This window comes from Aulonocara sp. 'chitande type north' Nkhata Bay, linkage group LG16 (assembly GCF_057382095.1).
Source record: "Aulonocara sp. 'chitande type north' Nkhata Bay isolate Kocher_YH1m ecotype deep benthic linkage group LG16, A_spYH_male_GT1.1, whole genome shotgun sequence".
Lineage (NCBI taxonomy): Eukaryota > Metazoa > Chordata > Actinopteri > Cichliformes > Cichlidae > Aulonocara > Aulonocara sp. 'chitande type north' Nkhata Bay.
Genome location: NC_141359.1, coordinates 25,750,416 through 25,771,869, shown reverse-complemented (window position 1 = coordinate 25,771,869; position 21,454 = coordinate 25,750,416). Strand labels below are relative to the sequence as shown.

The 21,454-nt window shown below is 40.9% G+C and overlaps 2 protein-coding genes across 17 annotated transcripts in view; both read right to left on the bottom strand.

Annotated features, from left to right (window-relative positions):
* Positions 1 to 947: 947 nt before the first annotated feature.
* On the bottom strand, positions 948 to 16,480 carry LOC147311661 (WD repeat, SAM and U-box domain-containing protein 1-like). 3 transcript variants are annotated; one of them, XM_086267887.1, is made up of 12 exons: positions 14,392 to 16,480; positions 13,095 to 13,282; positions 12,476 to 12,562; positions 10,988 to 11,081; positions 10,443 to 10,476; positions 10,234 to 10,274; positions 10,036 to 10,119; positions 9,729 to 9,835; positions 9,145 to 9,171; positions 6,352 to 6,528; positions 1,491 to 1,625; positions 948 to 1,356 (listed from the first exon to the last, which is right to left on the bottom strand). In XM_086267887.1, the coding sequence occupies exons 1-12, from the start codon at positions 14,787 to 14,789 to the stop codon at positions 1,202 to 1,204; spliced, it is 1,527 nt and encodes a 508-aa protein (XP_086124013.1). In that variant the 5' UTR covers positions 14,790 to 16,480; the 3' UTR covers positions 948 to 1,201. The 3 variants fall into 3 exon arrangements, with proteins under 3 accessions (XP_086124013.1, XP_086124011.1, XP_086124014.1); XM_086267885.1 differs by having other exon boundaries at positions 9,145 to 9,174; positions 14,392 to 16,470; XM_086267888.1 differs by lacking the exon at positions 10,036 to 10,119 and having other exon boundaries at positions 9,145 to 9,174; positions 14,392 to 16,465.
* Positions 16,481 to 16,980: 500 nt separating this feature from the next.
* Positions 16,981 to 21,454, bottom strand: part of LOC147311660 (bromodomain adjacent to zinc finger domain protein 2B-like) — a 51,855-nt gene continuing 47,381 nt past the window's right edge. For 10 of the 14 annotated variants that reach the window (XM_086267868.1, XM_086267876.1, XM_086267880.1 and 7 more), the window contains 9 exons: positions 21,092 to 21,377; positions 20,772 to 20,927; positions 20,443 to 20,597; positions 20,087 to 20,292; positions 19,728 to 19,863; positions 19,171 to 19,317; positions 18,721 to 18,998; positions 18,360 to 18,503; positions 16,982 to 18,242 (listed from right to left, as the gene is read on the bottom strand). In XM_086267868.1, coding sequence (XP_086123994.1) covers positions 18,095 to 18,242; positions 18,360 to 18,503; positions 18,721 to 18,998; positions 19,171 to 19,317; positions 19,728 to 19,863; positions 20,087 to 20,292; positions 20,443 to 20,597; positions 20,772 to 20,927; positions 21,092 to 21,377 — 1,656 coding nt within the window. In that variant the 3' untranslated portion in view covers positions 16,982 to 18,094. Of the gene's footprint in view, positions 18,243 to 18,359; positions 18,504 to 18,720; positions 18,999 to 19,170; positions 19,318 to 19,727; positions 19,864 to 20,086; positions 20,293 to 20,442; positions 20,598 to 20,771; positions 20,928 to 21,091; positions 21,378 to 21,454 lie in introns of all 14 variants that reach the window. The other 4 variants (XM_086267879.1, XM_086267869.1, XM_086267875.1 and 1 more) reach the window with 3 other exon arrangements.

Below are 21,454 nucleotides of genomic sequence, written 5' to 3'. Positions count from 1 at the left end.
CTACGTTGCAAACTGACAACAGGGTGCTACTAACTTTCGATGGCCGTTTTATCACCTTCTTGAAATCACTTTGAGGACATCAACTGACTGCAAGTGGGTGTAGACCTGGCTCCTGAATCCAAACAACCATTTCAAACTCAAAAGAGTTTAAGTTTGTTGCACACAATTGCAATACATTTTAGTCATGCCACGGCCTCCGGTGGCTGTTTTCCCTGTGGTGACCTAAGCTTGTAAAAGTACAGACATTCTGTACAGATAGTAGTGTTAAAAATAATATTTGATTACTGAGTACTTGCATGTAAGCTTTAAATTTGCAGTTTATCAGATACCACTGAGCAATCTTTACCTTTAAAAAGAAAATGTAGGGAGTAAATGTGAAAAGATGCCAGAAAAAGAACTAGTCAAGTAAAATACCAATACCTGAAAATTGGGCATTGCAACTATTGCATGTTTAAGATGCACCATCTTCACCACTGAAACCAAGAAGCTAAGTCTATGGTTGGTTAGTGGGGGGTGAGCTATTGGTTTACCCTCGTGGGAGTTTCATTATGACCCAACGATGATTTTTAAACAACAGCATTCAGTTTTACATGGCATCTTCCAGAATTACTGAGCTAGAATAAACCACTGCAAGCTGTTAGTAACAGAGTAAAGCTACAGTAGGTTTTAAAATGTCACACTATAGTACTTAGTAAGTAATTAATAACTGGAGTAAGATTATATAAAGGTTGCTGAATATTAGCCAAATAATGACCGATTTTTGATAATGCTAACTCAAGTCACAGTCAAAAACACGTGATGCCAGTTGCACAGATAAATGCAGTAAATCTAAAGTTCTAGCATCAGCCTCCATTAGCGATATGCTAATAGTCATGCCAGTCCAAATAAGGCTGTGAAAGCAAACCCATTTTATTCTTTTTATTAAAAAAAAAAAGGATTTTGAGTTGTACTTCACTTTATTTTTTTAAAGGCACATTAAAATTGCATAGTTACAGTGTTGCTTTAGAGATTCTCTCTTTAAATACAAGTATATTTGACAGTTATGTAAAATATAGCTAAAAATAATAGTTATTTACTGTATAAATATCAGTCAACTTCTCTGGGATCTCAGATTCTGATCACTTCGCCAGATGTGACTCTTGAATAGCACCCTGAACAAATTCATAATTACTTCAATCAGCTTTTGTTATCAGATGTTGAGCTACTCCTGGTTCGACTTCCACCGCGTTATAGCCATCTTCAGAGACCTGTTGGGGGTGAGGAGTGTTGTCTGCAGAGGAAGGTTTGTCATGGGGCTGGTTTTATTCTTGCCTCTAATCCAGCTCTCAATAGATTCCCGCTCATAGGAATAGCCATCTGTGGAGCACACATACAGTGACATCCCAAATACACTGAGATAATACAAGTAAAAATCTTTATAGTGAAGCTGTCCCCATCTTTGGCTCAGTTTAAGACGCTAGGGACCAAGTGCTTTTAATTTGTAAACTAACCTGCAGCAATGACCGGATCCTTCATCAGCTCTCTGGTGATTGGGCACAGGAATTCATCTGGGGCTTCTGAACCATTCTGCTCTGCCTTCAGGGCCTCGATTCTCCTCAGGAGACGACCACGAAGGCCCACCGACTCTAAAAAACCAAAACGCCGTTCAGTGTCCTTTTTAGCCATGATGGTGATTTATATCGAGTACCGTGCACCTTTTGTTAATTTTCAAATGTAGTAAAAAGGCTGGTCTCAACATTTCATTTGGCATCATTTAAACCTCATTATCATTACCTTACAAAGACCAACCAAAGACTGTTGTATGTTAATGGTATTCAATAGCGATTTCAATGAATTTGGGTTGACGCAGCGAGGCAGCAGGCACTGAACAGACTGACTTTGTTCTCTCTCAGAACAAAAGGGAGGATAAATCTGAACTTGCACATGATCACTCTGTACTGAGACACAAAGAGCCAGACACCTCGCTGTGTCATGATGGCTGCTTAGCTAACGTCTCTCATTATCCTGCTCGGAAATTAAACTCCAACAGGTCCAAAAAGAGGAAACTCACTCTGCACACAGCTGCATGTCTCTGCCCACTGACAGCCCCCAGTGAATTTATCGTCAGCTGCAAATTTCACCACCAGCTAAAATGGAGTGATGACCTATAGAGCCGCACATGATTAGTGGTGTGTCGGCGTATAATGGCAGTGCCGTGGAGGTGTAGGTCTCATTCAGACAGAGAGAGCAGCTGCAGTGACATTTTCTTTCACAAGTCCTGAAGATTTGGTTCACATATGGTGACAGCCAAAACAAAAAGAGAGAAAAAGCTCATTTATTCCTTCCTATCGCTATAGGTGACTGCTAAATCATCGCATGCATCCAAAAAATTTTAAGCTGACGTCACAAAAAATACATTTTCAGGAAATTTTATGCAGCCTTTATGGTTTAACTAACACCAAATGTGGCCCCGAGAAAGTTGGGATAGGCTCCAGCGACCCTGAAAAGGATAGGCAGCAGAGAATGGATGGATAATTCATTTTTATATTTATGCTTAGTGTGAATTTTTAGGGACATTACAGTTTTAAGTAGCTGCAGACTACCACACTCTCTGCTAATCTGAGTAATTGCACCAGACCTCTCAGTCATGTTTGTGTTTCTTTAATCCAGTTGCTTTACAGACAATCCAAGAAGTGTAGCATTTTATTTGTATGTAATGTAGCACAAATTATAAATAATATTCATCTGTGTGATTTAAGTCTAGAGATGAACGTTACTAACTAAAACAAAAAAAAAACAAAAAAAAAAAAGTAACTCCAAAACCCATTGCTGCATTGGTTTTGTCCATCTTCGATATACAGTCTATAATAAAACTCACTTTCAAACAAGTTGGTGCACAGGGTGAAATGGAAATAAAACTGATTTTAGTGATATGCAAATCATATACACCTTGTATGGAAATTAACCAGTATGAAGACAACATACCAGACATGTTTGTTTCAGCAAATTTGGAGAATATTTTTTGTTGCCATCAATTCTGCATACTGGAATAAGGTTCTGTTTGGAAAGTAAGATTTTTTATTTATATACTGGCCTGAACTAAATATATATATATATATATATATATATATATATATATATACACTGTTTTTATAACCTATGCAGAGTGTTCTCTTACTTAAGTAAAAAATTCAATGACTTGACCTTAGTGTCTTCACAGGGAGATACAGGCCTGGATGAGTGAATAAGAAATGTTTTCATGAGCTGTACTGAGGTTTATCATTGATGTGCCAAGGTCATGTAATACTGAGTTTGGATGGCCAAAATGCAAAGTTGCAAGGATTTTTGCAACTTTTATACAACTGTGGCTTAAAGTTGTTTCTAATGATTACACTTCTGGATAGTTTGTGTGTAGTTTGGTTTGCAAATAGCGGCGTGTGCAATAGTTGAAATTGAATTCATACTGATATACAGTATGCGCTCTAAATTTTTCTATCATACATCATGATGTACTGGTGAATATTTGATCCATTTATAGGATGCAATCAGCCTCCAACAAACTGGAGAGGTCTTCACAATCAGCTAATGCTCACAGGGGACCAGTCACTTCACTTACTGGGGAAATTAAATGTTGTGAGTTTGTCTTAATTTTGCACTCATTCACTGAGCAGGAAGCAGAGATGGAGGGAGGAAAGAATTCACGCTCACATTATACAGACTGACTCGCCTTTACCATTAAGTCTGTGCCTTGAAAACGCTGCATTTAAGTTGAAACGCAGATGAAGCAGGGAAGACGTGCTGTCGGAACAACAAGTAGTTCAGATCCTATTGGAAAAATTGCAGCGTCCAATCAAACGCCTTCTCACATTGAAACCCCCCGAACCAATCTGAGTCATCCAATAAACGACTCTTAGATGGAAAAACTACACTTAACAGGGTAATGCTTCATTTAAGATTTCCATAAGTTCCCACACATCTTTTTCGTGGAGACATAAGCCATTAGAACTATAGCGTCCACTTTACATTTAGATAGATAATTTGATGCAGGGCTACAATAAAAGTGCAGAATGAGGCTGTTTCCACAGAGATATGCCGAATTATATTGGAGGAACTTTTCCCCCCTCCCCTTACTCAAAGATTCATGAATATTTCATCGAGTAAAGTGCGCTGGAATCCAATTTGCTCTGTGTGTGTCTGCAGCATGTGTGAGCGACTGTTTGTCTATGCATGTGCACACATTTACACAAGCAGCATGGATGGAAAATGATAGTTGTTGGTTGTGCAGCACAAAAAGGCCACGAAATGTGGCAATCTGCCGTTTCCTCTGTCCTCATTCTGTGGTAATGATGAGAGCTGTCCTCCATACCAAACACATGGAAAAGACATAAGGCATGCTTTGCATTACTGAACAGCAAGCAGGGGGAAAGTTGGCTTTAACGCTTCTGCTTTTACTGTGATTAAGGGAGAGATTGTGATTCAGCTGATTACAATTGGCACAAAGTACTCGCAATTAGGCAAGAGGCAGGATTTCTGGGCGTTATGGCTCCAATGCAGCATGCAAACTGCAAATTTCCTTTAAAACTGTGTGTTTACAAAAAGAACTCCAGATAGGACTTTACTAAGCTGACATACATAGGAGGGAAAAGGGGTAACAGCCTGACTCTGTCTGGCTACCTATTCTAAAATATTTTAACCTTACAGTGTGTGAAGTATTTGTCCCCTTCCTGATTTCTTATTTTTTGCACATTTGACACACTTACATGTTTAGATCATCAATCCAATTTCAATATTAGACTAAAATAACTTCAGTTAATACAAAATACTGTTGTTAAATGATGACATCTAAAACTTACTTGGTCCAAAATTTAAAAGTAATCACCCCCTAAACCTAATGAATTGTTGTGCAACACTTGGCAGCAAGAACTACAATCAAGTGTTTGAGATAACTGGCAGTCTTTCACATCGCTGTGGAGGAATCTTGGTCCACTTTTCCTTGCAGAACTGTTTTAATTCAACCACACGTGGAGGGTTTTTGAGCATGAACGGCTCATTTCAATTCAAGTCTAGACTTTAATTGGGCCAAAACCTTAATTTGGGGTTTTGTTTTGGGGGTTTTCAGTTTGGATCATTGACCTACTGCACAATGCTTGACCTTCATAGCGTGGATATTCTCCTTCAGGATTTTCTGGTAGAATGCAGAACTCAAGGTTTTATCAATTACAGCAAGTCGTCCAGGCCCCAAAGTAGCAAAGCAGCCCTACACCATTGACTACCACCATCATGGTATGATATTCTTTTTACTAAATTCTGTGTTAGTATTACACGATGTGTAACTGGACTCAGACTTTCACCTTGAAACTCTCCCAAGGATCCTATTTTTCTTTTGAGTTGTCGATACATTGCTGGAGTAATTTTGGAAGGCTGGCCACTCCTGGGAAGGCTCGCTGCTGTTCCAAGTTTTCTCCATGTGTGGCTCTCACTGTGGTTCGCTGATAACACAAAGCCTTAGAAATGGTGCTGTAACCATTTCCAGACTGATAGATGTCAATGACTGTGTTTCTCATGTCTTCTAAAGTTTCTTTTGGTTGTGGCATGATGTGGCATGTTTTTTGTGGTGATTTCTTGATTCAACAGATCTGACAGTAATGAGATCGGTGGCTAGTGAACTGGGGCAGGGTGACAACTACTTTATCGCAAAAGGCCAGATAACTTTTTTTCTCTTAATAAATTGAAATCATTCACAAACTGCATTTTGTATTTACTCATTTGGGTTATCTTCAACTGATATTCAAATTTGTTTGATGATCTGAAACGTTTCAGTTTGACAAATATGCCAACAAAAAGAAATAAGAAAGGCACTGTAAATTTCATTTTTGAATTTGTGTGAATGTTTAATTGCTTCAGTGGAGATAATAATGCTGACATTTGCACATTATTTGCAGCTGTACTGTGATGTTGCTGCCTACATGAGTTGTGATTTCTTTTTTTCTGGCCACAGTTTGTATGGAGCCTTTCTGCACTGTGACCTTGGTCGAACCTGAGGGGACTAATCTTGTTGTCAGCAGGATTATCATTGTTCCCGAGGTAAAGGTCATCCAGCAGGGTACTGTCATCCCAGCGTGATTTGCGATTGTATAAGCAGACAGACATGCTGCTGCTTCACGCCCTTAAATCACATCACTATTTGGGAGGAGTTTTTGGAGGGGAAAAAATAAATCAGAGCATCAATAAAAGCAGCTTACATCATGCTTTCTAATTCAGTCTTGTTATGTGTTAGGATCAGGGAATAAATCCTCACAAAAGCACAGAATCCCAGTGTGTGTCAGTGAAGTGTACACTGATGTTAGTGGTTGCTTTAAATTCCATCCTCACCAATTCCAAGCTCAGCTGCTGTTTCCTTGTTCAGCTGGCTAAGCTCTGGTCCATCAATGTTGTTGGCTTTAAAGACACCGACGAGCTCCACTAGTCCCTCGTCACGCAGCCAAGTCTGCACATCGTCCTCTGACCAATCAGTGAGCAGCAACCCGGAGTGACCTGGCAACTTCCTTCCTGCAAAACACACAACAGGGAGCCAGGAAGTGCTCTGTGATTATTCCCCTAACTCCTGCAACAAAACATACCCGTTGTCAAACAAACAGATTCCATTCGCACTCCACAGTAAAAGGACATGTCCCCTCTGTGAGTGATAATTACTTTGATGCACACTCAAACATGCTGAGGACATTTACATTAATCTTATGCTAACCTTACACTGAGTTGTCATGGTGTAGTTCAGTGGAGACTTGCTTTTTCCCCAGTGTTGCTGAACAGTAGCCCCACATTATGAGTATTCCAAGCACACACACCTGACCTCACACACAAGTATGTGATCTCCCAAAGGAAAGAAAATGAAACCCAGGGGTGTGTTATTTCAGGCTCCGCCAGCATGTAGCTCGTCAACCTTCGCGACACTATGTGGCCATCATTCATCATACAACGTGGCGACAAACTGGCCTGTTGTGCGTTGGCCCCATTAATGAAACCTCACAGCAGCTTCATAGTTCACATTGGCAGTCATTAACCAGGATTAAACCTGAAGACTTGAGGTGTGTAGCTCATTACTACCTTAACCATGTGTTAGGTTTTCCCCTCCACCTCTTGCTGTCTCTGCTACCCTAAAATAAAAAAATTAAAAAAATCTTCCACATAAAATTCTGCTCTTTAATGCCCACCTGAAAACATGTCTGTTGCTGGACTGCATTTGAATCCAATCAGGGTTATGTTTAACTAATCTAATCAAAATCTAGACATTAAAAAAACAATAACATAAGAACAGCTATGATAATGATAATAATGATAATAATAATAAATGATAAATAAATAAAAATAGTAAATTATTTAAGCTGTTTTCTGTCTGACTGTGGAAAAAAAAGAGGGCTTTCTCCTGGAAACTGAATGTTAAATCTGAGGTGATGCAAAACCTTCCATAGACCCTTTTCAAAGCTGAATTCTTGACTCGTCACAGTAGTGAAAGCACAGGTGGAATTAATGATAGCTGAGCTCCATTAAATTTCAAGTAACCCATGACGGTCAACCAGCGTGCACAAAAGCAGGAGCTCCTCTCTGCAGCCCTGGCAGCAGCACCTCGAGTCTCCAAGTCTAAGGAGCTGGTAACACTGTGTCAAAGCATGGCAGTTGACTGAAATAGCTCAGAATGCTGCGTTTGATTACTCAGACAGATTCACATATGAAGACTTCTTCATCATTTCCATTCTCTACATCTTATAGACTGGCGAGCTTCATTTCTTCTTGTCAACAAATCCCAACAATAAATCAGTCCTACATTAGCCTGCAAAACCATATCCTGAAGGCACGTTTTTCTGCAAAAGACTCTCATTGTTACTGAAAAAAAAAAAAACCCAAACTATCTACACTTGGTGACACATTTCTTCGCTTCAAAAAACCTATTGGTTTATTTTCAGGTCAGTTCTCCAAAGCAGCGGTCCCCAACCCCCGGGCCATGGACCGGTACCGGTCCGTGAGTCGTTTGGTACCAGGCCGCGAGAGTTGAGGCTCGGGTGTGAAATGTATGGTTTTCAGGGTTTGTTTTTTTTTTCAGGGTTTTTAGCGTTATTTTGTTATCGTTTTTTATCGTTAACTCTGTTTTCCTGGGTCTTTTCACGTGTGTTATGAATGAATCTTCTTTTTTTTGGTACCAGTACTAGTTTTATTTTGTTGTATTTATCCGCGACACTTTAAAGGCCGGTCCGTGAAAATATTGTCGGGCATAAACCGGTCCGTGGCGCAAAAAAGGTTGGGGACCGCTGCTCTAAAGACCTTCCTGTTCATTCATTCATAATGCTCATTAACCAAGAGATGAGGCAAACACAGACTAATTACTCTAGGAGCAAGTTTTCATTTATGACCACTACTATAGTTTTAGAGAGTATTCAACATCATACACTTCACTCCAGGCCACTATAGTCAAAACAACACTTCTTTAGTTTTAACATTATGGCTCTGTTTTTGGAAATGATTGTGGGAAAAAAAAAAACACTAGGAAAACTAAGCTGAGCCCAGCTGCAAGGGGAAATTTGGCTCTTTCTTGGTTCTGGGCTGCATTTCAGCCTGTGTTGTTGGAGATCTTGTGAAAATCGATGGATTTTCGATGGAATTATGAACAAAAACAAAAGAACGATCAGATTCTGATTCACCATGCAATACTATCTGGGAAGTGTGATTGAAAACAGATTCATTTTTGGCATGACAATGGTCCCAAACACACCGCCAATGCAGTAAAAGCATACCTAGATATAAAAAACACACACAATGGGACACTACCAGTCAGAACAAAAGGCAGCCAGCATCCAGAGAACTTTGAAAGTCCTTTGCATATGTTTAATAATTCTAAGTTTGGGTTTACTAGCAAAATATGGAAAAATGAGGGTCGGCTCGAGACTTTTGTACAGTGCTGCACAATAAACGACAAACAAAAAACCATCACAAGTAAAAACAAAACAGTAGATCCACAAATTGAATTATCCAAGCAGCTGTACTAGATGCTGAGACCTGGACCATCCATAAAGAATGTGAAGAATTAAAATAAATCAGCACTGGTTTAAGCTGAAAGAGTAGCTGAATAACTGAAGATTTCTAAGGGCAAAACAGTGTGATGCATTTATTTACCTTGGCACTGTGTCTCCTTTGATTCAGCTGCTGCCGAAAAACATAAAAGGGAATAGGTTCAATGTGTGAAACGAGAGAAAGAAACAAGATTAAAGGGGAGATAGAGAGAGGCATAAAAAAAGGCAGATCTTCATAGAGATGGAATTTACTTTGTCAACATCAGCCTGACTAATGGCAGATAGGGAAGCTGCAATGATGAAGCTTCAAGGCTTCCAGATGTCTAACGATTGCACCTTTTCATTTAGTATTCCAAATATTTTCTTTCATGTTGTGGTATAACCTTTTTTTTGGTTTTAAGCAGTGTTTGCCTCCATAGGAACAGCCTTCCAAGGCTCAGTGGTACTTTGCCCTGCTGCACTAATAAACATCAATCACAATTCCTCCTCTAGACACTGCAGCCAGACAGGAGTACACATGTAATAGGAGCTTCTCTGGCTGGACAACTCCCAAAACACTCTTTTGGGAATCTTTGGCGCTGCAAATGGCTTCTGGGCTTTGTACCACTGCTAACATTTTGTTTTAAAAAGAGGAGTGATTGTGCATTTGCTGGTGCCAACTTAAACAATCCTCTGCTGAGTATTTACCAGTGCTGTCATCCTCATCTCCAATTCTCCACACGTTTACCGATCTGTCCATAGAGCCCGTTGCAATCCAGGGAAAGGTGGGAGATAGCGCAACGGTGGTTACATACCTGCAGGAAGGAGCAAGAGGAACGGGAATGTGAAAGGTGTGTGTGTGTAATTGACTGAAACTGGCACAGGAAGAGAGCGGCCTTAAAAATCTGGTTCCCTCGACACTTACGAAAGGAAAAAACCCCCCAAAAAACTAGCCTTAGATCGTGCAGCATCTTAAACTCTTTCAAGGACATCAAAGCGGTGTGCTGCTTCTTACCTGTGGTGCCACATCAATGACGGTGCAAAAGCAGTGCCGGGGAATATACTTTTGCACCACTGCACCCGGTGCTTCTGGGAAAAGCTAATCAAGTAAAAATCACACTTTTTGATCTGAAACACCAGGACTCCTATTCTGCTGTTTGTCTAATAGCTGCAGAGATTGCATTGCGGTGGGAGGTCAGGCCGGGTCATTTACCTGTCATGTTGTTTCAAAGTTTGGAGCACGGTTCCCAGGCTCTGTACACAAAGTCCAAACACACGAAACGGGAATGTTTGACATCTGTGTTTATGGACGCTGTGATTTATTGTTTAGAAGTCCTCGACCACAGTTAACTATAGCAGCAAACAACAACAAACCTCCCCCCCAACCCCATATTATGGGTGGCGTGTTTGCGCTTTACTTACCGCATCATATACTGCGACACTTTTATCCACGGAGCTGTTGAATATTTAGAGTAAACAAAGTCAACTTCATTTGCGGCGTGCATATGCGTGCATTCACATTGTAGAATAATGAGCAGAAAAAAGGGATTCTTTTCTAAAATAAACACACGCACACACACGAAAACCCACCACGCAGAGCACAGATTAACCTTCAGCGTGTTTGAATTTCAGCCAGGGACAACAGAAGGACCGAGCAGAAGCTATATGATAACAAAATGCACTCCTCCTGTGGTCGACTGAGAGAACAGCACGATCAGTGCTCACCATGGCACGGCCGTTTAAAGCGCAGAAAAAAAAATGCAGACAGAAAAAAATGAATTTGAATATGAATTGTATCAAATTATGATAGGAACTAATAACACAAATAGAATATTAAACGTGACCTGAAAGGTACAAATATCAATAATTAGTTGCTGAAGCAGGGGGAATTATGGGATGAAAACACTGGAGGAAGTGATTTTCATGTGTGTGTATGTTTGTGACAGAGAGTGTGATTAGCGTCTTACCCCGAGACAACCCATTCTCCATCAGAGGAGAAGGCACAAGACAGAACTGGGGCCGTCTGGCTGGTGAGAGTCTGAAGCAGCTTCATGGTACAGGCTGGGGTTCAACACACACAAGCAAGATGAGACCAAAGTTAAATTGTGTCTGTATTCGATCTCAGCAGTTGACTGAAGTCCAGAAAAAGAAGTAGAGGTAGATGACTTTTTTCCCCCTTGTAGCTGTGCCCCCTGCTGACAACTACTTGGAAACAAATGATTTTTATTTTTGCCAATAAACTCACATCGACTGCATTAATTCTTCATGCTAAAACCAACTGATCTGCAGCAGCATTTATATAATCATCCTGCGAATACACATGCATTAAGTCAAACCTTCTCCCCTTTTTCTCTTCAGCAATAAAACATAAACACACCATTTTCTCTGGGAGGTTAATGTGTTATTTCCAGGCATATTCCTGATTGATGTGAAACACCACAGTGGAGTAGAAAACCGTAACGCCTGATTAAACCCGACAAATTAACTATACAAGTGAGACCAAAATAAACTAAACAAATGTGACGTGTGGATTGGAGATGTCAGCATGTGTTGATAGGTGACTTGAAGGGAATGCTTCAGATCTGACAGCATTAAAGGCTCGACCCATGGAGCTAATATGCAAAGCTGGAATTAGAGATTTTTCCGTGAACACATGGGGCTTGTACACACTCACACAAAAACAAAAGCGGGGACTAGAAAAAATTTTCCATTTCGACAGCAATCTCAGCTTTGAAATGCGCCCCTTGCTTCCCTAAATCACGTACACTTGAGTCTCTTTTTCATAAAATAGTGGAAGAGAGGTTCGAGCGCACAGTCCTCATGCCAAGACAAGATAAGTGCACATTTCAAAAAAGGCCGAGCTCAACCTCCTTCACATCTGAGGACAAAAAAAATAAAAAAAATCTAAAGCATAATGAAATGAGGACAGACGTTGTCTGGTGTCCCTCGGAGATAAAGGAAAAAAAAAAAATCTCCACGGACTTGGGTCACCACGTGGGACACATCAAATCCTCCCAAGAAATGGCTGTTACCATAGCAACACATATTGGAACCTAACAACATGGTGTGTTCACATACATAACGAAAAATACAGTCTGTAGCCGGGGTACGTACGTGTGAACATACACAAATGTTCCTCCTCTGCTGCTGCTTGTACAAGATGTAAATGTCATCATGGATACATGCAACTGATTTCCTTCCAACTCTTTCTCACACACTCACACGCACACACCTCTGCTGCTGCTGCTGTATTTCAGCAGAATGTCTTAAAGTGATCCATAATTAATGAGTCAGTCTGCAGCTGATTTACTCCACACACTAATAAAATTCTTCTATTCTGCAGAGAGGTTTCAAGGTTGAAGCAGTCAGCACACTCTCCCTCCCTGTCTCTCCCGCTCGGCAATCGAGTGAGGGAGCACTCAGGTGGGGAAGCTGGGGCAGAGGGGTCGGCCTACCTGCTCCTTCACGCTGGGAAACAATCCATATTTTCAGCTGGCTGTCCTGTCCGCAGGAGGCCAGTCGAAACTCCACACAGCAGCCATCTGCAGAGCCAAAGAAGCCACATCCCCTTTTTGTTAAGATTCATGCTTGAATGCGTCTGAAAGCAGAGGGCGGCAAATATCATCTGACGGCCTGCTTTTTAGCTGCAACCCATTCATTACAGCACATACAGCAGTAACACTAACATAACAAGTGTCTTTATTGGAGCCAGGTACTTTGCTTCTAGGATTACATGCAAGTTGCTTTTAAACTGAAAATTGTGCAAGATGAACCTAATGCAAAAGGAACTAAGGAAGGAGAGCAAAAGCAATGAAATTGCAAAAGAGTTTTGATGAGGGAAAAAGCCCCACAGAAAATGAGGTGAGTAACTGAGATGGTCAACTTTTATTTTGAACAGGAATCTGTAGTTCTAAAGATTTGACTCAATTTACCAGCACCATTTAGATGAAAAATGTGAGAAGATAGATAGAAATCCCATTTACCCTGACGTAAAACCAATAAACGCAGCTGATGTCTCATATTTTATTTTCAGATGAATTTCTACAGCAGTAGTAACAAATGAAGAGAACTTACTAACGATGAACTGGGCTGCAAAGCAGCAACAGGTGACTCCCAGGTCGTGAGCGTCCTTCTCAGCGTGCAGAAGGCTGGTGTAAGCATCCCAGAGTTTGAGGTCTCCACGGGTGCAGCCGGTCACAAACATCTGGGCACATGGAGAGAAGCAGCAAGCCACGACGCTGGCCTCGCTTACGGTGGCACATCTGCGAGGGGGGGGGGGGGGGGGGGGGGAGGGGGATGTTGGCACCAACTTGAGTGTGACTCGCTTTAGACTTCAAGGTTTATCAGGAAGTGTGTAAAATTCGAAGGAGGGAAATTTAATTTGTTTAGGCTGTGGAGTCCTGCACTGAGTTTAATGATTTAAACCACCTGTGGGTATTAATCAGAGACACACAGCAGGCCTAGGGGTGCTCAGAAAATCTGTTCCAGAGCACAAAAGTGAAAAATCTGAGGATTAAAACACAAAATAATCCTGATAAAATGCTTTTTTAATTGGCTTATTTAATCAGAATTACTGAGTTGGCTGCTTCCGTGTTTGTCTAGCTGGTTCCTCTTTGATTTTGTTCCATCTGTCTGTGATGACAGAGCTGTAACTTGAAGACGAACCTGCAATAACTTTAAGACAATTACTCCAGTCTGTTGAAGATTAACAAAGCAAGTTTCAAAACTTTATTAGAGCTCAGTTACTTAAAGATCCTGTAGAAAGATGTTTTATGTATTAAGAGATCCTTTCCTTTATGTCAAGATCATTTTTTTAGTTTATTTTCTATTCCCTTCTCACCGTTTTGATTTGTGTGTCTAATAGAAAATTCAAGTTACATTTTGTGCAACATGAAGAGAATCTGAAGAGACACTGATGTGTGCGATGACTCCATCTGCTGATAATGGCTGAGAGAGGTTTCTAAAGGTGGAAAGAGTGATTCAGACTTTCCCAGTTCAATTATTAACCTCCAGTCTCAACTTGTACAACTGTTATGTCAAGACCGCACACAGAAGGGTTAAGAAAGCACTCCATGTTCAGATAGCTGACATTTATCAGTAAGCAAATATTTTATTGACTCCGTTATTGGTTTTGAACAAAAATACTGAAAAACATTTTTCACGTGTGAATTTGTAGTTTGTTTTTTGTTCCAGTCACGTGGACAAAAAACTATTTGGAAACAGAGAAAAATGACCTCGGATTGGATAAGAGTCTGACTAGTTAGCTCTTATTTTAATATTAACTAAGGCATATTTTGACATTCATATTTGGAGAAGATTACATTAATTATACTAAAATTGTCACTGTGACCCTGTGTGATGCTTATTGTACCTGCGTAGCGTTTTGGAGCGGAAGTCCCAGAGGGCCGCGGTGCCATCGCAGGCTCCTGCCAGCAGGAGAGAGGAGTCTGGCGCCAGTGCGCAAACTCTGAGAGGACTGCGGCCTGGGTGCTCGAGCGTAGCCTTCACCTCACCTGTTTCGGCGCTCCACACGATGACAGAGCCGTCTGTGGAGCAGCTGAGCAGGAAGCTGCCGCAGGAGCTGAAGCAGCAGCAGTGGACCCCGTAGCCGTGACCCCTGAGAGGAGAAAAGGGAAGCTCCGAGAAGTCGGCCGTGGTATAAACACGGAGCGTTTTATCACCGGAGGAGGTCGCCAGGAGGGATGGAGAGAAGGCACAGCAGGTGACCTCATCTGTATGATGTCGGAGAGTGCAAATTAAAGACACCATTTTGTGACAGATGTGCTGTTGGCTTGGAAGAGGTTGGCTCACAAGGTGGCGCAAAATACTCAGATATTCCTGCACGAAACCAGCTGATTTCGCCTCTTCTCCCTGCTGTCCTACCCGCTTCGCCCAAAGAGAGCAAAGTCACAAAGCTGTCACCACAACCTGTTGCTCCTTATGGCTCAGCAACTGCTTCTCGACTTCCTCTTTCTACTCGGCTGTAAATCTGTGTCTCTCGCTGTTATCGGTCATGTGATACGGAGTTACACAATGTTTACAGTCAAGTGTTTTCATTTTGTATAATTTAATTGACTATAACCTGAGATTGTATATACATGCATATAAATAACATTTGCATATAATATGTATGCAGTGAGGCAAGTTAGAATTTTTTTTGAGTACCTCTAATAGTAAAATAAATGAACATGTAAACACTAGTATTTGGATGCATCCAAATCCTTTTACATATAATTTAAGCACTTTCCCTCTGCCCTGTAGTGCTGTTTATCTATCATATGACTGAAAGACTCCATACTTGACTCATATATATAATTTTTTTTTTTTTAAACATATACACATTTATGTATGTTTACATATCTCCTGTCCTCTGTTGCCACATAAACGAGTGTAGAGAGATCTTCTTTGTCCTAGACTACAAATAGTGCATTGTGGTGCTCAAAGTGGACAGAAAAAAAATCCTACAGTTTCCTTCTGGAAATTACCACATCACCTACATAAATCTGCAAACATTGGGAGGATTTTCTTCCTACCAAGTGACACTTGCCAAACAGTATGACTCTAAAGAGATAGTCCTCCCAAGACACTGGACTCATGCTGGTGACAGCCAGGTAATACAAACTGCAGGTATATAGATAGCCTTCTCAGTGATCAATTGAAGCCTTGTCTTATCTGTTTTTTTGATCAGTGGAGAGGAAGTAAAGCTGAACATATTAAGTTTATTCTCTTTTTTGTGAAAAAGGAGCAGGTCTCAATACGTGTTAAACTTCCACCTACTCCTGTTTGGGTAGAGTTTGTACATAATATGTAGCATTTAAGATGATTTCATGTTGTTTCTTACACACTGTACATTGAGTGTAAGCATTTTCACAAAAGACACTTAGATTTTCCTTTGTTTTCTTGATATGAAAGCATCCAGCTATGCATACTATACACAGAGGAAACCAGCTGCGGATTAACTACCTACAGGTTTAACAGATTTTTGGGGGTTTCTTTTGTGTTTTTAAGCGAGTAATAAGGTCATGACTTCAGACTGCATTATATAAAATGACATCACTGCACTGTAAACATTGTCCACCTCATCATCACATGACTGATAACAACAGCGAGCGATACAGAGATTTATAACTATGTAGAATGGGGTCACTTATGTAACAAGTTTTGCTGGTTTAATAACAATGGGGAAATATTTAGCCATTTTAACACCAAAAATATCGACTGACTTTCATATTTGTAACAAAAATTACAACAAATATCTTGTCATTAACACATTTCATTGTAACTTTGGACATCAGGTATTAGGCTCAATGACTCTACAGCACTAAATCTGGCTTATCTACCCCATCCACCTGTAATCATTTTTTAAAAATTTAAATTATAACTATATTTTTTTTCCTCCCATTCTCTATAATATGAATATACAGCTGAGGTCATAAATTACCCCACAGTCACTTGAACATAAAGTTCCAGGTACATATAGAAAAGAACACTCTTTATTTGCCTGTACCTCTTGTTTCCTGCTCTGTCAAAGATATGATAATCCTCAATTCATATTTATCTGCCTCTGTGACATTCAATGTGGCTCCACAGTCTTCTGTGTGTTCTTTCAATCAGGAAAGCGGTCAATACCCTCACAGCAGGAAGCAACAGAGCTGAACAGCTGGAGGAGGGAAGGAAAGCAGCGAGGGAAAATTAAGTATTAAGCCATCTGTGATACGAGAGCTCATCAGTGAGGAGGATGCCAGCAGCAACAGCGCGCCAAACAAACGTACCAAGGAGGTCAAAAAGAGGAAAGGAGACGACAGCCTACCCAGCTCCCAGACAAAGTTTGACAGCCCCATCTACTGTGCAAAAAAAGCCAAAACCCACAAAGATGACAAAAAATGTGCTGGCAATATGCCGGTACAGACGTGTGTGTATTTAGTGCATGCATATGAATTTTTATTATAGCTTTAGCAAACTGATGAAAACAAACAATTAAAATATGAGATATTAATAAAAGAAAAATGTACCTAAGAAAAATATTAACAGCAGCAGCGAGGGCTTAGTGTTGCTATTTTGAAAAACCGGTTTATTTAATCCATCCACACCAGTGTTCAAAAATAATATTCCTACAAAAGTCACTACTCATTACACAATTTTCATAATAAAATGCAGTTACTTCAAGTCTTCTGACTTCAGCTGTCTTGAGATGCCTCCAGCGGTCCGTGACACTGACTCCCCAATGGATTAAAGCTCCAATGCAGGTTTCACGTCAGTCCACGGGATGTCTGACAAGGCTCTGTTTGAAGGAAACGCTTGGAGATGAAACACTATGCACCACATTTAAGAGGAGGAAAGCTCCTATTACAGCTCCTGCAAATGTTTCCTACGATATACTGTGCAGGACACATACAGTACACACACTGCATATAGAAAAAGAAAAACATCCTCCTCAGAGTCAGGCACTACAATTCTGAGGAGTGCTTTGAGTGGATATTCAGATTAAGTGCTACGACCATCCTTATGCAATGATATCATCTTTATCAAGACCGTGCAGTAAAAATACACTTAACATGTAATAACTATGACGTGAGTGAAAGAATTAGCACTTAATGTGTCAGTGATCCCTCTTTGCATTACTCAGTGAACTTGTGAATGCATTTAGACAGAGGAACTGTTGGTACGGTTAGTAATGCTTTTTTTCATTTATTCAACAGTTGTTACATTGTAAGTCTCGTGCCTCTGCTTTGAAAAGAATGCAATGTAAAGTAGTTGAGAAAATAAATACACATACAGCACACACAGAGATATAACTTAGTACCGATGATAAAAAAGTAAAGTCCCTGCTCAATATTGTATTTCGCACAAACAACATTGAGCCGAACAGTCAGTGTGTTTCAATAAACAAAACAGTATTGCACTTGAAGATACAAATCCATTAAGTGTTTTGCCTACACTTGCAGACAGACCACAGTCCTGTCCTTCAAACTGCACATTGATTTATTATAACCATGTAGTCACTTGGGGTCACAGGTGAAGAGAAGGCCTCCGACACCCATGAGAAAGTTGGACATGTCCACTTTGGAATGTGTTCACTGCAAGAATTCAGTCCATCGCTTGTCGAAGAATCTCCTCATCCTGTGGCCGGCTCGTCCGATTTCAGAGTCATCTTCGTTAAATCTCTCACAGTTATCGAAAACCAGGTTCACGTCGATGATGAATGTCTCCAAGTTTAAATACCTGTAATGATTAGAAATGGGTTTAATTTCAACTCATGAGCACTGTCCGAGTCATAAAATGTAAAATTAGGAATAAGATATGTTATGAAAACATCCTAAAAACTACAACAACACATACTGGTTACTGGTTAGCTTCTCCTTGATGGTGGAGAAGTCCATCGGTTTCTTGATGACTTTTCTGTATCCAGGAACAGCTCTGTGGTTGACTGGGGTGAGAAAAGGCCAGGCATCCTGATGGGCCTCCAGCTCAGCCAGCAGCACTCTGCAGGGAACAAAGAGCAGACACAGCTGAGCTTTTTGCATTGCAAATATATGACTTTTCACTACAACGGTCTGATTTGTTTACCCTTTAGTGATTTAAAATGTGAATTCTATTATAAAAATGTGTCACAGGAGCCTAATAATTTTAAACAATGACATAAGCTATATTATCAAGCTTCTAGGATCTAATTGCACAGTAAGTATATGCATGTGCGTACCGGCATATTCCCAGCTCATCTTTGTGCGTTTTGGCTTTTTTTGCACAGTAGATGGGGCTGTCAAATTTGGCCTGGGAGCTGGGTGGGCTGTTGTCTGCTTTCCTCTTTTTGACCTCCTTGGTACCTTTCTTTGGCACATTGTTGCTTCTGGCATCCTCCTCACTGATGAGCTCTCCATCCACAGATGGCTTAATGCTTCGTTTTCCCTCGACGCTTTCCTTCCCTCCTCCAGCTGTTCGGCTCTGCTGCTTCCTACTATGAGGGTATTGACCGCTTTCCTGTATGAAAGAACACGCAGAGGACTGTGGAGCCACATTAAACATCACACAGGTAGATAGATATGAACAGAGAGCTGAAAAATGAATAGCAAAAAACCCAGAACAACAACACACACACACACACAAAAGAATATTGGCTCTATGATCAATCCCTCAGGGGACGCTGATGTACCTTTGACTCACAAGCTGGACAAAACCAGTCCCCATCAGGCACTGTATTGATCTTGGGTTTATGGCAGTAAGTGTGGCAGCCTCTATCACAGCCATCACAGAGTAAGAGCAGCTCTTCATTATCTCCTTTTTGACAGAACTGGCAGTGCTGGAAACAACAGCAACAAACGGTGCAGGAAAATGAGCATCCCTCTTTAAAAATTGTAATAGATTACCCCAACTGGTTTAATTAAAGCTAAAACAGATTAGTGAGATACTGAAAAAGATTATAAAAATAGTGATTTATTGTGAATGAGATATATAACTGCTACCAAATCTTTCCTGCATTTAAACCTTCTCCAGAGCTTTAACCAGCTATCTGTGCCATCCTGCGTTGGTATCCTTGACTGTTTTTAAGAAGGCTTGTATATTTTTAAATTAGTTTTCATGAAACTGAATGAGAAGCTATGCAGCTTATAAGACTGCATGGTGACTCTTATTATATGCGATCAAATAAGGTAAACAAATCTGTGATGAAGAGAGAGAGAGAAACGTGCAGTGAAAGCAGGTGACACCAACCACTTTCATGATGGCTCGTTCCCAGGCAATGGATTTCTGCAGCTGCTGAATGCAGAGTGACAGCTGAGCTGAGCTGCGGACTTGACCGAGGGATTTGCGCCACAGTCTCATCCCAGGAGCCACCTCCTCCTCACTGCTTAAAAGGTCACGGGAAGTAAGACCACTTGTAAAATTAACTGAGAAACATGAGAACAAGTCAATTGTACAAAAAAAAAAAAAAAAAAAAAAAAAAAAAAAAAGAGTTGCAAGTTCTTCTTTCTGGTGTCCTGAATCTTGCATTGTTATTTTCTACTTCTAATACAAAGACAGGCAAGGTGGCCTGTGTCTGACAAGTGGTATTTTAAGATCTCGTAAAGTACCTTCGCTCAATGTTCCTCTCAAGTTCTGCCAGCCTAGTAACCGCTATGTCAAGGGGATTGTTGGGCCGCCGCACCATAGAGCCAGGAACATCTTCTTGACTGGCGTCTCTCTCTCTTTTGTTTTCCTGAGCCAGGGAAGAGAAGGGCTTGTGCTCATGATAGACCAGATCCTTACTGTCAGACTGGGGCTCAGGGTGCATCCAACCCTGACAGAGATATCAGGGAAATATGGCCATCACAACACCTTATTTTAATCACACAGGTATATATATTAAAGAAAATTTCAATGGCCTTCCCGAGGAAATAATTAGAATAAACACTGAGGTTTTCTAAACAGCTGAAATGCTCGTCACTACCTTGACCTGCAGGCTGGCGGAGATGACTTTCCTCTCCAGAGCTTCAACCTGTCGCAGCAGGCGAATGTCCACCTCCATGGCCTTCTCCTCAACACACCAGCTCTCCACTGCCTCCTTGCTTACCTCCTGCTTTTCCATCCCTGTCACACCAATAGCTGCCACCAAATATGTATGAAAACATTAAAGCAAACTGCTTTCTAAGGAACGCTTTTAAAAAAGAAATTCCATAGCCAAATGTGTCACATCACATTAAAAACTCAAATAACAATACTTTTAAAAATCATGAAATGCTGAATGTCTGCCGACTCTCAAAGGAAATGTGAACCCACCATCTTTGCTGTTCTCACAGAGCTTGGTCATATGCTCCATATTTTTTTGGATCTGTTTCTGCAAGGCCTTCTCTCTGATGCCCCGGCAATGGAGGGTCTTGACCAGACTGTGCAGGTTCTCCATGTCAGACACACTCCACCAGCCATGCAGCATTTCTGGAAACACACACAAATTGGAGAAGTGACTGTGCTTTTCAATTCTAGCAACATTTGTTTGTTCGACTGACAATCGCCACGGCATATTCTGTTGCTGTCTGGGCAATAGATATGTTCAGTCCAGCATATCTGATTTGTGCATACTGGCAGCGTGCCGTTCTTACCCTCTGGGATGGGCCGAGGATAAGGGTAGTCTTGGGTTTTGGCCCCCTCTATGGCAGCATATGAGGCACAAGTGGACTTGTCACTTGGGGACTCTGAGGTCTCGCACTTGTTGATAGAGTTATTTTCCAGAAAAGAGGCTTCATTTCCATGACCCTCTGCATGCTGTGAAGCTAGATCCACCATAGGGGGTAGAGGTGTGCCAGAGAAGGGCAGGCTGGGACTTGCCACTGAGCTAGACATGTCATGCTGTGTCAGTCTGCCTTCATGAATGCCAGACTTTACTTGCTGAGAATAAAAATGCATACACTCAGAATTATGATCAGATTACAGTTTTATTCCAATGCCACATGCATGGTCCAACA